Genomic DNA, 17,167 nt, shown 5'->3' with positions numbered 1-17,167 from the left:
TGCACTGAAAGTAAAATACATTTTTTTTTGTTAATTAGACATAAATGTACACGATTAAACACCAATTAATGTTCAAATGATGAGTATCATTTGTGCTCTGTCGGCGGTGGAGCATCTTTAACGTCCTATTAACAGCCAGGGTCATGTAAGGACGGCCTCTCATGTATTAGATGTGTTGCGTGTATGTGTGCGAGGTTCGTGTTTTGGTCTTTTCCTCTACAACAGTAGCTACCCACCCGGTCACATTATACTGACAAGAAGCGAAACAGTCGTCCCAATCCCTGTATCATAATGATGAGCATTAAGCAGGAGTAGAAACTACCACTTTTAAAAACTATGGTGTGTCTCGGCCAGGTCTTGCATGAGACAGAACCCAGAGCTTCCTCACAGGGGCGAGCGCTCAACTAAAGACTGAAAGTGAGGTGGTGTCATGGGAGACGTTAGGAAGAAGAAAGAGATAAGATCCTAAATTTAGTGTATTGCTAGAAAAGACTGCGGAACAAGGTAGTAATTCTGACCTTGTATATTGTCTGTCCCTTTATCAAACATAAAATAAACGCCGTTAGATGATATAAAATCAACTGTAAATAATATAGAAAGAAAACAAGTATTACAATAAAGTTTAACATAATAAACCCTTTGGCGAGCAGAGGCCAAAGACGGAATCTAGCGATATTTAGCCACGATACAGTGGAAACAACTGAAATGATCGAGATGTTTGAAATGCTCAATGTAACAAAAAGTCGCCCTAGATTTCAGTGTACTGATTCAGATTTATTAAAAGTCGAATCCATGAGATTGACATAAGTAAATGGAAGAGAACATTTTAGTCAATATTCCAAGCCCCGAGTTTGAAAAACAAGCGCCCGGTTTTGATGCGACAGCCCAGGCTAAAACATGTACCAGTGTGATTAACCCTCGTTTCTATTTATTCTTGCGATGTACCAAGCCCCTGTGGTCTCGGTTATGTACTATATCTCATATATCTATGCACGGACTCGCGCACGTGCTCCAAACAGGTAAGTAACCCGTGCTCGTTGTGCGTTGTAATGCTGTAGGTTTACGAGTGGTGGCTGGGATCAGGAGTTTGTGTACAAGCACCCAGGTATGTGGTTTTGGATATATTATTCTATACATATTTATGTACATTTAATTTATTGGTAGAGTCAGACCATAAATCATATGATCACTAGTTCGATATACTTCATTCTGGGTTGTATTCGACGGAGTTACCTAAACGATAATGATGGCCAACATTAGCCGCAATATTGTAGCTCAAAAGACTTTTGGACAGATAATGTTGACGTCTAAATAGAGCTACAATTGGCGCCTATTACTGCTAATGGAGCAAAGCAATGATTATGCAAACCATTATTGTGTTACATGAACGAACAACAGAAATGAGAAACCAGCAGCTAAATTCAAAACACAATTTAATTATATATACAATATTATACAGAGATGGTTTACAATATCTAAAGTAATTGGTGGTGGTACAAGAGTAATACGATGATTTAAAGTGTTACTTATCTGTATGTGAATGTCCTGGTATAATCCTTGATCCTTCCAGGTTTCAAATTAACAATAATCACAAATCCACAAGGAAAATGAATGTCCACAGATAATTTGTAAAGTTCCAGGCAATATGAATAAATCCACACAAAGTGTTGTAATAATCCACAGATAAAGTCACAATAGCTCTCCCAATAGAATCTTATATGGCGCTGTACAATTCTTGATATGTCTAATTACAGGTCTCATTACAGTTCTCATTACAGTTCTGATTAGCTTTGGACAGTTGGAGTATATATAGCTAAACCCTAGTTCAAGAATATTGGAGAACCTTCTACTTCTAGAAATATCTAACTAAAAACAGTAAACAAATAAACACACAGAACTTTCTGGAAATAGATCATTCTAGATCTCTACTTTAATCAACATGTTTACAAACATATTTGTTTATACATGATAATATTCTAGCAAGTTCTATAACCTAGATATGGACCTTTATAGGATGTATTGATAATAAAGCTATAGGAGTTATCTCCCTTATCTCATAACTACATGTATTTAGTGTCATACATAACAATTGAAATGTGTAAAAGCGTTTTATTATACTTGTTTTATATCTTTTACCTACTAGGCAATGAAACTGAACCGTGTGACATATCAAATTCTCAGCGAGACATTATTTTTTACATATACATATGAAGGTCTTTCTGAAGGGAATTTATACGGCAAGTTTACAAATTGTGATTTTCACGTCTTGTGAGCGGGACGGTAGATATTAAGAATGGTAGTTATGTTTGTTTTGGACAAAATTAATATATAAATGCAGGTATAACAACAAAATAGTTTGAAAACTACAAAAAAGTATCGAAAATTGTGCCCGAGTGATTTTCCGAGAGGACTGCTGCAGTAGGACACATAGGCACCATTCCGTATCCGGCCACAGGCCGAAAGATATATAGTTGGCCGGGTACGTATATTCGTTCTAGGCCAACATAATCAGTATTAATTCTAAAATGAGCATGAAAATGATGTGGATACACGTGAGTACCAGAACCTATGTAAGGGAGTACACAGGGGCGTAGGAAGCGGGGGGGGGGGGGGGGGGCAAATATGTCTTTTTGCCCTTTTTGACCATGTTAAGAACGCTTTAAAATCATCAAATTAATCGTAAAACTCGGAAAAATCCCCGAACCCCCCAAACTCAGCAATATCTCGAGCATTCGGCGCTCGCAAAATCATTAAAATACATATAGTAAAACTCATCTCAGCCATTCTAAATCGTGATATTTTTTCCCGGGGGGGACCCCCAAACACCACAATTTCCGTATTCATCAACTTTCTGTTACTGTCTATAGATGTGTATAGGTTATGTGTTGAATTAATCTCTTCATGTGGGCGTTGGGCGCCGGGGAGGGGGGGGGGCATTACGTTTCATCTTCTAATTCCTACGCCACCAGAGTCAATGTACGGGATTATATGTACGGGAGTACCAGAGTCTATGTACGGGAGTGGCGGGAGAGTATATCGGGAGTCTATATACGGGAGTCTATATCGGGAGTCTATGTACGGGAGTACCAGAGTCTATGTACGGGATTATATGTACGGGAGTACCAGAGTCTATGTACAGGAGTAACAGAGTCTATGTACGGGAGTGGCGGGAGTGTATATCGGGAGTCTATGTACGGAAGTACCAGAGTCTATGTACGGGATTAACAGAGTCTATGTGCAGGAGTGGCGGGAGTGTATATCGGGAGTCTATGTACGGAAGTACCAGAGTCTATGTACGGGATTAACAGAGTCTATGTACGGGAGTACCAGAGTCTACGTGCTGGAGTGGCGGGAGTGTATATCGGGAGTCTATGTACGGGATTATATGTACGGTAGTAACAGAGTCTATGTACGGGAGTGGCGGGAGTGTATATCGGGAGTCTATGTACGGGAGTGTATATCGGGAGTCTATGTACGGGAGTACCAGAGTCTATGTACGGGATTAATAGAGTCTATGTATGGGATTAACAGAGTCTATGTACAGGAGTCTATATCGGGAGTCTATGTACGGGAGTCTATGTACGGGAGTACTGGAATCTATGTACAGGAGTACCAGAGTCTATATGAGTGTACGGGTACCAGAGTCTATGTACAGGAGTACCAGCGTCTATGGTAGCTACACGAGGCTGTATATGGATTAATCAACATAAATTGCTCCTTGAAACACATTACACCTAACATGCACACAAATCTTTTAACTTAGATATACTGAAGCCGTTCTCGTAGTTTATATCTTGAAATGTTGACTAAACTTTAGCTGCCAGTTAGCGGCATGGTAAACTTATTGCAAGATTCGATCAGATATTATATCAACCTTCCTATTGGATCAAGTGGAACTTTCCATTGCAATCAATAATCAATCAATTATTTCATCCCTCAAATATTATAATTATTATTTACATAACAAAACTTATCAAAGTTCTGTATAAAAGGTTGTACAATTTGTCCTCCTATCACCCTCGATAATCCAGGGCTTCCGATCACTTACGATCTCTACACGTGTACCCTTCTATTTGTCTATATACAAATACAAGTTTATAAACAACTTATTCAATTTTGATTTCACAGAATAAAGGACGTATATGAGATAAATCCTTGACAGAATCGTGCATTTTTGTAACAAAATTATCCCTCAAATACAGGACTGTTGCTCAAATGCAGGACTATCCCGCATATACATGTATGGGAGCTCGAGTGTCCCCAACCTGTCTGTGTTTCTCTATACCATGTACATTATAAAGATATATAATTAACTTTGATGTTTGAAGGCACAGCTAAGAGAAAAATAAATTGAACTGAATCAAATCGCTATTAGTTACAAGATACATGAAACTTTATTTAGTGTTGCATACACATGTATGTACAATCACAGGCGTTTGGCTCTATATATATATAGACATTTTTTCTCTATCACAGACGCATGCATAATTCATTGAGTAAACCTAGCTCAAGTCATATTAATTAAAACATAAGCAAAATAATAGAAATCAGAAAGTAACTTATGTGGACTCCAAGAGCCCCGTATTTAATGATAATCTAAATAATCGTTTGTTTAAGTTATAGTTACATCTTAGTGCCCTCCATCCTCGATACTCCAGGAGTTACTACATGTAGATTGTCGTTAATACATATTAAAACGACTGTGATAGTATCCCCTGGAATGTCGAGGATGTGTGTCCTATTTTATTTAGATTTGGATACAAGTGATACAAATGTAGGTAGGCGTGAAGTGGTGGTATGATTTCTGTTCACAGACGGTATGTGCCCTTGCACGCTTAGACTGGTCACATGACAGAAAACGAAGACTATTATTGGTTCACATTTCGAATTTCCATTCAAATCTCTGCCCATTTCTCCGAGATACTCTCAACCATACACACGCATTTTGCATCGATCCAAGAATCATCATGATGGAGTCTTTCACCGCTCTCTTCGTCGCCATGGAACTGATGTTCCATAGCATCGGCAATGCTATCGTCCGTGGCAAGGTATGTAATCTAAGTTTTTGTTCCTAGTCTTAAAATTATTGTCTGAATAAGAAAATCATGGGATTAGCCACAAGTTCTTACAACTTTCAAAGCTTTCTCCAATCAACATGTTAATTAATATTTACAAGTTAGATACATAGTTATACATAGTAAAAATGAGTGTCCTTAAACTATTTTTAAAAAAAAAACGTTCTTTAACGATAAGTGGCCATTTTAGGGGTCTAAATCTAGATCCATTCTAAGTTCAAAGTTGTCTTGTTGCTCTCTGCATAAACACGCATACAAAGATTTTTTTAAAGAAAGATTTTTTCAGGACTGATGTTGATAAAAATATCTTTCTGAGGTTAAAATCCCTGAATTTAATACTTAGAAAACGAGGCCATGGACAGACGATTTAATCAGATGAATTGGGAGCACAGGGACCTGGCACGAAAATTTTTAACCAATAGTATACATATATATATTATAGTATCAAAGGTATGAACTTTTTTTTTTCTCGGAACGCTCCTCGAATTTACATATCGTGACTACATTATGCAAATTATGTAGTGTTGTGCTTGTGAGTAAACTTTAGAAGCGTTCCGAAAAACAAATGAACATGGCGGTGACGGTTTAAGTAACAGAGCTACACGATGTTTAAATGAAGTTTTTACAAAGTACGGGTCATGACACCTCCAAAGGAGATTGTGGATTAACACAGTTATGGGTACTGTTTACCACCACAAGCGTAGATTTTGTGATTTTGGCTTGGTTTTTGAGGTACCCATTAGAGCCGAGACGACATTTCGACCGGACAGGGAAATGTCTACCTAGCATATTTGACGTAAATTTCCCAATTCATCAAGTCATAACTTCGTCAATACTTGGCCAATTTTGTTCATCAAGCACTCAATGGAAAGATAAATTATTTCTCTTTAATGTAAGATATCCGTCAATGTTGTATAGAACCAATTTATTAAAATAATCACGGTTTTAAAAAAAATAGGTCAGTTTTTCTAGACCGCGGAGTTCATACCATGTATACTGTTAGTTTCAAAAAAAATCGTGCCAGGTCCCTGTGATTGGGAGCATGTTTGGATGAAGGGCTACATCAAGTTATCAAATGAATTACCTGAACATTTTATGAAGGTCATAAGTGTAAAACAGAAAAAAAAACTTTCCCATCTTTTAGTAATTTTCCGGTCTGTAGCCTAGTACCTCTACAGACGCCACATCTCCCGAAAACAATGTTGAAAAATAAATACACACGGTGGATTTAATTTAGATATACATGTACAAACTGTTTATAGTACACGTTACTATGCGTAGTAAACGAATACATTCATAAATCAAACTTTTCTTAGATCTGACTTTAAGGGGAATAACTCGCACTGGATTTTTGTCTCAAGGGCAGTGGCAGATAAATCTGTAATATGCAAATTAAGCAAAACATGTTTACCTAAAATGGAAGCTGACAGGAACTGCTGTATCTAGTGTCTCACAGTCTGCCATGAAGCTGAAGAACATCAACCAAGACTTTTGATTTGAAGTTAATCTATTCATTCTTGCTAAAAAAACTTTTTTTGTACATGTGTAAGCTTTATACATGACTGTCGAGAGGGCAAGCTTGTTGAACCAAATGCATGCAAAAACAAAGCAGAGACTTGTTCTGTTACATGATGGAAGTGTCCCTTGATTTATATATGTCACTCCATTTGTATCATTGCTTTAAGGTAATCTTTTACATTTATAACTTTTAATTTTTGCTTGATTTCAATTTATATAGGTTATGCTTTAAGTAAATTACCCAAAATGACAATACAATGAATAAATCAAGATTAAATGTATATCAATCAAAATATATTTCAAATGTTATGATGAGATATTTTGTATTTGTGTAGAACTATGTGTTTAAACAGAGATTATAAGGGAGAGTCCCTGGTTTAAATATCTATCAATAAAATAAAAGTACATGCAAATTGGACTCATCAGCATTTGATATGTTAATTATTAAATCTTATAAGATAGTGTTTATATTATGAAGATAAATGCTTATCTCATTAAATCATTTAATTTTATTAAAGTAATTAACAACAGAGAATTCAATTACACTATTGAAATATAGACTCACTGAGCATAATTGCAAACGCTCCCTATTTTGGAGGGTTGCGACTCCTGATTTTGAACCCCCATTTTAACAAGTCCAAATTCTTTCATATCAAAATGTCAAAAATCTCACTATACCATCAGAAAGACCACATCAAAATATGGAAACATGAACCTTTAATTTCTTCATACAGGGTTACTAAGCTAAGACTTTATTGAGGTTAAAAGTTTTAACATGCAAAATTACCCCCATGAGAATTTCAAAAATTTGGCAAGAATATATGATAGAGTAATAACTTAACTAGCCTTCCTATACATAATAAATAAACATAATCTTTTTTTTGAATTTATTTTTTATTCATTTTTTCAAATAATATACACAAGACAACATTGACAAGAGATACATGAAAGACAAATATAATAAATGTCACTTATGAAAATTATTCAAAATCAAATATTTAGTTGTACTTACAATTATCCTATTAAACATTACACAGTACACACATATTGACTGCACACATTGACTACCAATCGGGAGTTGTTTCCCTTCCTACAATGAAGTGACAAAGTGAATAAGGGAGACAACTCTTGATAAATCAGAGAAAGTACATCAAGGACAAGACAGAAAAAGGGGATAAACCTAGGTCAGAGACATTTCAAGAACTTTTATTAAAATGTTACTATTTATATATTTAACCAATTTTGTAATATATGAGTGATTGTTTCTGGATATGTGTTACAAAAAGTACATCGATTGTTGTTTAATTTAGCAATTTTTTATAAAAATGATTTTGTAGTTAGTATTCTGTGATTAATTCGGAATTGCAACCATTGAAGTTTGGAGCTAGTAGTAGCATTAAAAGGGTGTTTATAAATATTTCCCTATTCATCTCGATCAATTTCAAAATCTTGATTCCATTTATTTTGTGCAATAGGTATAACTTCGTTTTTAGCCCACCATCATCAGATATGGTGGGCTATTCAAATCGCCTTTCGTCCGTGGTCCGTGGTCCGTCCGTCTCAGAAAGTACTGAAGGGATCTCTCTCAAATTTCATATGCATGTTCCCCTTGAACCCTAGTTGTGCATATTGCATTTTGGGAGCGATCGGTCAACAAGATAGCTGACCGACGGCCATCTTGGATTTTGATAGTTAAAGTTTGTTAACGCTATTTCTCAGAAAGTACTGAAGGGATCTCTATCAAATTTCATATGCATGTTCCCCTTGAACCCTAGTTGTGCATATCGCATTTTGGGAGCGATCGGTCAACAAGATAGCCGACCGACGGCCATCTTGGATTTTGATAGTTAAAGTTTGTTACCGCTATTTCTCAGAAAGTATTGAAGGGATCTTTCTCAAATTTCATGTGCAGGTTCCTGAAGGGGTCTAGTGCATTTTCGGACTTATTGGTCAGCAAGATGATCGACTAGTAGCCATCTTTGATTTTAATAATTGAAGTTTATTACTGTTACATATCTCAGAAAGTACTGAAAGGATCTTTCTCAAGTTTCATATATAGCATGTAGTAAAAGTTTGAAAAGCAGGGAAAAGATCCCTCTTTCTGTTATCAGACATAGATCATTCTTTGGTGGGCGCCAAGATCCCTCTGGGATCTCTTGTTAATAAGAACAGTATATATATTTTGAACACCTTTTTTACAATTTAAAATTAATTTGAGATTTATTGGTATGTTGGGAAGAGCTATAAAGGCTTGTTTTTCAAAGTTAAAATTTTGTTGATTGTTTCCTATGACAATGTTAATGGCGTTTTTTATTCCTTGATATTCTAGAAAATTGGTCTGAATATTGTACTTTTCACCAAATTCTTCTAGACTATATATAGATTTGTCTGCTTTCAACATGTTATAGATAAAAAGTACACCCTTTTCATACCATAACTTCTTGAAAATAACTTTATGATTTATTTTGATTTCACTATTAAACCAAATAGGGTTTTCTGAAATATTTGTTTTGTAAATATTACTTGCACTTAAAGTCATACACCAAGCCTCTAGAACATCTCTCCAAAACATTTTTTTTGCAATTTTTAGACTGTTTTTTTTAAGTGTTCAATTCCAGTATTTGCTAATTTTTGTTTGTCAAATAGAGATCTTAAAATAGTATCCCAGTTTCCTACTTTACAATAAATTCGTCTAATCCAAGAAACTTTTAGAGCAGTTATAAAAGATTTTAGATGAATCATTTTAAGCCCCCCTTACTCATATTTTTTAATAATTACATCTCTTTTAATTTGATCTGGTTTACCATTCCATAAAAAATCAAAGCACAGACTATTAATTTGTTTAATATACAAATTATCAGGATTAGGAAGCGATATAAATAAATGGTTGAACTGGGATATTAGTAAAGTTTTTATAACAGCTATTTTGCCAATTGGTGTTAGTATTCTTTTGTTCCAAATTGAAAGTAGTGATTTTAATTTTGCAAGCTTTTTGTCGAAATTCAATTGGATTATTCTGCTAAGATCTACATCATATTCAATTCCCAATAGATTAAAGTGGGTGGTTCCCCATTTCAAGTTAAGATTAGCATTAAACATATTATTACTGTATTTCATACTGCCAATCCAAATTACCTGGGTCTTGGAGAAATTAATTTTTAAACCAGATATATTAGCATAGAAATTTAGTGATTTGAGAGTTTGATCTAAAGATTTTTCAGAGCCATCTAAAATAAGACGTGTCATCCGCAAATTGTGATAATAGAATTTCATCTTCATGTATAAGTATACCTTTAATATTTCCATTATTTCTTAGTAATATGGATAAAATTTCTGCACATAAAATAAAGATATATGAAGAGACGGAGTCACCTTGACGACAGCCACGCTCTATATGGAATAGATTTCCCCTCAATATTTACTGCTGACTGTATATTCTTTCTAAATAGTTTTATCCATTTGATTATTGTTGGACCGAAATTAAAGTACTTGAGAGTTTTATCAATAAAGTTCCAGGATACCGAGTTGAAAGCTTTTTCAAAGTCAATTAGGAGTAGAAGTCCAGGTATATTATTTTCCTCTGTGTACTGCATAACATCATATATTAACCTTGTGTTTTCGCCTATATATCTTCCAGGGATAAATCCAGTTTGATTATTGCTATTTAATTTACTGATTACTTTTTTGAATCGTTCTGCAATTGCACCTGATGCTAATTTATATACATTATTTAAAAGTGTTATCGGCCTCCAATTACTTAATTCATCACAAGGTTTATTGCCTTTTGGAATGCATTTAATTATTCCTTGGTTTTTGGGTTATTGAAAGTTCTGTGTGCTAAAACTGTAATTTAGTGATCTTAAACAAATGGTCCTAATTGCTTCCAAAATATTTTAAAAAATTCCACTGTAAAACCGTCTGAGCCAGGACTTTTATCATATTTCATTTTTAGCAGTGTATTCTTTAATTCATTTAGAGTAAGGGGTCCTTCAATATTTAAAGATTCTTGCTCAGATAATTTAGAAACAGTAAAAGATCCTAGCAGTTGTTCAAGATTAACATTATTTAGTGTGGTGTTTTCTTTATATAAGTTTTTATAGTAATTTTCAGATTCATCAAGAATTTTTTTTTATCAGAGATTACCATTCCGTCCTCTTTAGTTATGTATGGAATAATTTTACTGGTGTAGTTGCGAGATTCCAAGTTACAGAAATATTTAGTTGGTTTTTCTCCCTCCCTTATCCATTTTGCTCTAGATCTTATCATGCTGCCATTTATTTTTTGCTTTCTAATTTCTTCTAATTCCTTCTTTTTATCTTATAACTTGTCTACTGATGCATTATTTGGCCCTGTTTTTTCCAATGCCCTAATTTCATTAATTAAAGTTTTTTCCCTTTCGTTAGCTTTTTTTTTTATATGACTTGAGTAGGATATAGTTTTACCCCGAATTTCCATCATTAGAGTTTCTAAAAAAAGTTGGTAATTTATTGTAAATACTATAAGATCTGACGATATATCTTTTATATTATCAATATTATATATGGGTACTGCATACTGTGATTTGATATTTCTATTGTAGATTTAATAAGGTTTAAAAATTCATTATCAAATAAGAGAGAATTATTAAATTTCCATAGACCTTTTCCACGTTTGAAGTTATTAAATGACAAGTTAATTATTGACAAAGTATGATCTGAACGATAACCTGGTTCAATTATTGAAGAAGTGAGACTTGGTAAAAGGCAATCTGAAATCAGTATATAATCTAATCTGGCCTGTTTGGGTGGATTTTGTCTATGCCAAGTATATCTTTTAGTATCAGGGTTCTTTTCTCTAAATGTGTCTACTAGTCCAAAAGTGTCTTTATATTCCAAAACATTTTTTCTTGTACTGAGGTTGTTTATGTTCTTATTATAGTTATCACAATCTAGTTTAGGATCAAATATCATGTTAAAGTCTCCACATATAACATAATCTTAATGTATGAAAATAAAATCAGACATATTTGATTGAGTGTTACTATTTTTTCTAAATTCATTATTAGCTCACCTGGCCCAAAGGGCTGGTGAGTTTATGTCATGGCGTGGCGTCTGTCCGTCCGCCTGTCCATCAACATTTCCTTTAAATCGCTACTTGTCCTCGAGTTCTGCATAGATTGTAACCAAATTTGGCCACATGCGACTTTGGGGGAAAAGGGAACAGAGTTTGCATAAATTTTGGCTCTGACCCCCTGGGGGCAGGAGGGGCTGGGCCCAATAGGGGAAATAGAGGTAAATCCTATAAATCGCTACTTGTCCCAGAGTTCTACATGGATTGTAACCAAATTTGGCAACAAATATTCTTTGGGGAAGGGGAACAGAGTTTGTATAAATTTTTGCTCTGACTTTCCTTGGGGCGGGGCTCAATAGGGGAAATTGAGGTAAATCCTTTAAATCGCTACTTGTCCTATAGTTCTGCATGGATTGTAACCAAATTTGGCCACAAACATGCTTTGAGGAAGGGGAACAGAACTTGTATAAATTTTGGCACTGACCCCCCTGGGGTCAGGAGGGGCGTGGCCCAGTAGGGGAAATAAAGGTTAATCCTATAAATCGTTACTTGTCCTAGAGTTTTGCATGGATTGTAACCAAATTTGGCCAGAAACATCCTTTGCGGAAGGGGAACAGAACTTGTATAAATTTTGGCTCTGACCCCCCTGGGATCCCCAATAGGGGAAATTAAGGTAAATCCTTTAAATCGCAACTTGTCCTATAGTTCAGCATGGATTGTAACCAAATTTGGCCACAGGCATCCTTTTTGGAAGGGGAACAGAACTTGTATAAATTTTGGCTCAGACCCCCCTTGGGGCAGGAGGGGCGGGGCGCAATATTTGAAATAAAGGTAAATCCTTTAAATCTCTACTTATCCTAGAGTTCTGCATTGATTGTAACCAAATTTGGCCCAGAAACATTCTTTGGGTAACAGAATTTGTATTAATTTTGGCTTTGACCTTCTCCAGCAGAAAGAGTGGGGCCCAGTAGGCAAATTAGAGGCCATTAGAATCTTTATAAAAGAAAAAGAAGAAAAAAAGTAAGTACTTGTACGTGTATTTTGATTGATTTATGAACAGCTAATAGTAATAATAATATTGGTAAGGGGAGGTAACCCAGATTCACTTTACTCAGCAGCCATAAAGACAGAGAAAATAAAAAACAAAAACAAAAAAGAAACAAAAAAAATCATACATACTACACAAATGAATGGGAGCTACAAGTATATATGTAGACAATATCCTTTAAATCCTTTAAATCGCTACTAGTCATTGAGTTCTGCATGGATACAAACCAAATTTGGCCAGAATTATCCTTGGGGGAAGGGAACACAGTTTGTATAATTTTTGGCTCATACCCAGTGGTCTGTTGATCGAGTTATAAGTTAAAACTACTTTTTTTAGGTCACCAGAAACGAATTCTCAAAGTGACTTTTATATCGCCTTTTGTCTGTTGTCTTGCGTCTTAAAATTTTGTCTTCTCCAAAACTTTTGCACAAACCTTCGGCTAAGGCACAAGGTCAATCAAAATGGTAAATTATATAACTCCCACCCCTCCCCCCACCCCCATGGGCTGTGGGAGGGGCCAAATGGGGTAAAATTGACTAAAATTTCAAAAAAATTTCTTCTTGGCCCTGGGGAGGAGGTCAAATTTACTATAGTTTATATAGGAAAAACACATTTATGAACATTATTTGCTCAATTTCACATGAAATGAGTCAAAATTGTTCAGAATTATTAGCCTGAGATAGTATTAACATCATATCCATCTAGCTGTATATTCACCATAGCTAACCCCCAGGGGCTAGAGGGTTGGGGCCAAAAAGAGTGAAAATGGTTAAAATTTCAAAAATCACCTTCCCAACTTGCAGATGTACAATCAAATACCCTTCATATATTTGAAAGTCTCCAAGGTGTCAAGGTCATCTACAAAAATTGTGAATTTCAAGACCCTGTGTCTCAGATTTCCCCTAGGGGAGGGGTCAAATTTACTATATTTTATATAGGGATAATACATTTAAGAGTATTATTTGCTCAATTTTCATAAGAAATGAGTTAAACTTTATTAGAATTACTAGCCTGAGATAATGTTTTACTTGTAACATCACATCCATATAGGTCCCTGGCTGACACCCAGTGGTCAGAGGGGTGGGGCCAAAAGGTCAAAATGGCTAAAATTAAAAAAAAAAACTTCTGAATTCAAAGATATGATGGAACTAAATTCTCCATATGATAATGGTCTCAAGGCCCTCTACCATATTTGTGGCCCTGGGGTCTCAAGATTTTTCCCTGGTGGCCAAATTTACTTAAGTTTACCTATTAAAGGGAACACACATTTATGAGTTTTGTTTGCTCAGTTTTTATAGGAAATGTAACAGGTGTAATGGAATCAAATACTCTTTAAAGATTAAACGGTCAAATTGATATAATCATTGACTGACTTCAAGGGCCTGATTGGCATTTATATAGTGTTTATATGTTCTTGTTTCATTCTGTATCCGAAATCAGGTGACCGTTAAGGCCCATGGGCCTATTGTTTCAAATCAATTAACCAGTTACCACTAAGTACAGCTTCTAGTAAAGGTGTTCAGAACATAATGGAAGCAGCAGGTTGGAGCCAGGAAAGTACTTGTTTGTGTTGTTAACTGTAAACTTCTGCATTACTTGTAACAACTATCTAGATTTTATTGGATACATTTCACATACTAAAATCAGATGAATCTTAAAAATGTTTGCATTGTTGTTAAAAAACAAAATGCATTGACTCTAAAATCTCGTGGGATCTCTCAGCGTGGTTAATTTGAAAAAATTGACAGATTAAACAAAGACATGAAGTTTGATCTAAATTTTTTCAAATCATCCTCACGCTGAGAGATTACACCCACCCAAAAAAAAAACTCCCATATGGTTATATATCCCAATGCTCTTTTTTCCTTATGATACTCTTAAAGCTGAATCATGTGACTTCATCTCAAGTAATCTCTCAGCGTGAAGTTAATTTGAAAACAATTTGATCATGGAAATGAAGGATTATACAACTCTTTTATCTGTGTATATGAATGATGGGGATATTCCACCCTCTGGTACACATCTAAAATATGATCATAGGGTAGATTATCCCCAACGTCTCTATCCACTTATGTAATTGATATCAATTAATCTTATCCATACGAACATATCTGATCAATCTGTTCAGCGTACTAAAAAATCTGCAGAATATTGTGTGTCTTTATTTGTTTACTGAACTTCTGTCACTCTTGTTCTTGTAGGCTGTGTCCTTCCGCGGCTTTAGCCTGGTGAGCCGAGTAGCAACATCGCTTGCTATTGCGGCTGGCCAGCGTCTGTCTCTGTCGGAGGCCGTGGTAAGATGTTACATTTTAACTCTAAAGTGTAGAATATGTTATTTTCTACCGTGAAAATATTTTCTCTCAGCTGTAATATTGTAGCTTGAAAGACTTCTAGACATATAATGATATCATCTTTAAAGCGTATAGTCAGGCTGGGTACGTACATATACATATACCATATACAGTTTTCTGTGTATAATTGGAACTCCAATTTCAGACCAATACAATTAAAATGCATATCTTTATTACATGTATCACTCCATTTAATAAGGATCTGGGAACATCGCATTAGGGGTCACGTTCTGGTAACCATTCGAATTGTCCAGTCAAATTGCTGCTTCCAGAATCTGGGAAGTGAATTTTCTCTAAGCTATCGATGTAACAGGATTTGTATTTTAATTACATTGATTTGACACCAATCTGATATTATTGTCAAGTAGGCAATCATTTGGATTCATGTTTAAAATATAATACAATTTTCATGTTTGGAGAATTTATTTGACTTCGTGGTTTTCGAAAATGTCATAGTATTGATATGTACTGTAAAAGTAATGTCAATCAAGGTATGATATAGAAACCATACCCTTTCATATAGCATGTACTGTATGGATACATGAAGAATAGGGATATTCTGAACTCTGGATCACAAAATGTATGTATTGTTATACAATGGGCTATGCAAATAAATAAAAATTATTATATTAACATATTCAAGAATCTTAATAATCATATATATATTAGTGATATGAGTTAACCATGTGCACATAAACATATCAGATCATTGTTTAGGCCAGATTCTCACTTCTATGTCTACCGATATTGTGCATTATGCGTCTTTGTTTGTTTACTGAAATGTAGCTTGTCTTCCTACAGGTTGTGTACTTCACCGCTTCGTTTGACTGCAGAGGGGAGGATAGCCCTAGCCTTGCAGATGTCGAGGAGCCAGCTACACCACCCGCTCCGGCCCCTGCGTCTGTCCGAAGGTCTGGCCGTGTGAGGAGGGCACCAGCCTGGCACAAGGATTACATCATGTGATGTCAAAATCAAATGTATTGTAATATCCTTGTAAAGTCCATGGACTGATGTTGCTTGAGGATGTGGTAACCCCTCAATAATTGTCCCAACCCCAATCCCTCACCCAAAAATGTAGTCTCTTAATAAGACATGCAGTAATACGACTATGAGGTTGTTTGAGGTATACATTATATCTGAAAAGGTTTTGAGCGATTATCCAGAAACTTGACAGGCCGCCCCCCCCCCCCCCCCCCCCCCCCCCCCCCCCCCCCCCCCCAGTATGTCTATGTTACCAGATAGATCGGCCGCCATGGTGATATACGGAGGCCTCTAATTGGTCGATATTTATACGTCGCTGAAAAAAAAGACAAAAACTAGTAGTTAAGGTTTTAAAGGTTATTTTGGTGTTATTTGAGGTACATACAGTGTGTATGTAATGGTTCAAATTACAATCAGTACTTGTGTTCAATGTTATAATTTTGACTCAACTGAAGTGTACAGAAAGTAGTCTATAGGTTGTTTTTTTTTGTCCCTGGCCCTAACAATACTCACATTACCCTGCCCATATACCCTAGCACAAACACAGCACACATTTATCTTTAACATTCTAACAACTACTTTCTACATGTACACTCGCAGTTGACCTGTTCCAAAACATTGCAAAAAAATTATTTGATTTGATTAGTTTTATGTCTTATTTAACAGCAAGGGTCATTTATGTACATGCCAGGGTCAAAGGTGGAATGAAATCGCCGACCAGAGGTCAGTACCTGGCAACTGCCCAAAAATTGAATGGCCCTTAGTTAATGGTCATTGGACAATCCTGGCACCAGTAAAATCGGAAAAGATGTAAACAAAATGTTTTTCAAGATGGTGACTCTTCCACCCATCCTTGAAATTCAAAATGAGTAAGAACACTTGGTTGGGACCATAACAGGATTATTTCAGACATATTTTAGCTTAAGCATTGACAGAACTTTAGAAGAAGTTCAAAGTTTGCTTATAAGATGGTGGTCATCTTAAATATGTTCGATTTGCCCCTCCAGCCCCCCGCCCCGCCCCGCCCCTCCCCCCCCACCTCCCCCCCCCCCCCCCCCCCGCCCCGCCCCGCCCCCCCCCCCCCCACCCCACCTCTCCCCGCCCCGCCCCACCCCAACAGAACTTTAGAAGAAGTTCAAAGTTTG

General features: G+C 35.8%; 1 protein-coding gene and 1 long non-coding RNA gene across 3 annotated transcripts in view; one reads left to right on the top strand and one right to left on the bottom strand.

Annotated features, from left to right (window-relative positions):
• Positions 1-17,167, bottom strand: part of LOC138332983 (uncharacterized) — a 323,160-nt gene that overhangs the window by 281,894 nt on the left and 24,099 nt on the right. The gene's annotated exons all lie outside the window — the stretch shown is intronic.
• Positions 870-16,235, top strand: LOC138332970 (uncharacterized). 2 transcript variants are annotated; one of them, XM_069281049.1, is made up of 4 exons: positions 870-1,105; positions 4,815-5,048; positions 14,892-14,984; positions 15,843-16,235. In XM_069281049.1, exons 2-4 carry the CDS (start codon positions 4,968-4,970, stop codon positions 16,002-16,004), a joined length of 336 nt encoding a protein of 111 aa, XP_069137150.1. In that variant the 5' UTR covers positions 870-1,105; positions 4,815-4,967; the 3' UTR covers positions 16,005-16,235. The 2 variants fall into 2 exon arrangements, with proteins under 2 accessions (XP_069137150.1, XP_069137149.1); XM_069281048.1 differs by lacking the exons at positions 870-1,105; positions 4,815-5,048 and adding an exon at positions 6,441-6,760.

The sequence above is a fragment of the Argopecten irradians genome, chromosome 10, assembly GCF_041381155.1.
Source record: "Argopecten irradians isolate NY chromosome 10, Ai_NY, whole genome shotgun sequence".
Taxonomy (NCBI): domain Eukaryota; kingdom Metazoa; phylum Mollusca; class Bivalvia; order Pectinida; family Pectinidae; genus Argopecten; species Argopecten irradians.
This window is presented reverse-complemented; position numbering and strand designations above follow the sequence as displayed.

What these genes read in the sequence shown, in the direction of transcription:
- LOC138332970 (XM_069281048.1), top strand. Translation starts at nt 6,671, where the DNA reads ATGCAAAAACAAAGCAGAGACTTGTTCTGTTACATGATGGAAGTGTCC. An exon ending in ATTTGTATCATTGCTTTAAG is followed by an intron (nt 6,761 to 14,891) that starts GTAATCTTTTAC and finishes TTGTTCTTGTAG; the next exon opens with GCTGTGTCCTTCCGCGGCTT. An exon ending in TGTCTCTGTCGGAGGCCGTG is followed by an intron (nt 14,985 to 15,842) that starts GTAAGATGTTAC and finishes GTCTTCCTACAG; the next exon opens with GTTGTGTACTTCACCGCTTC.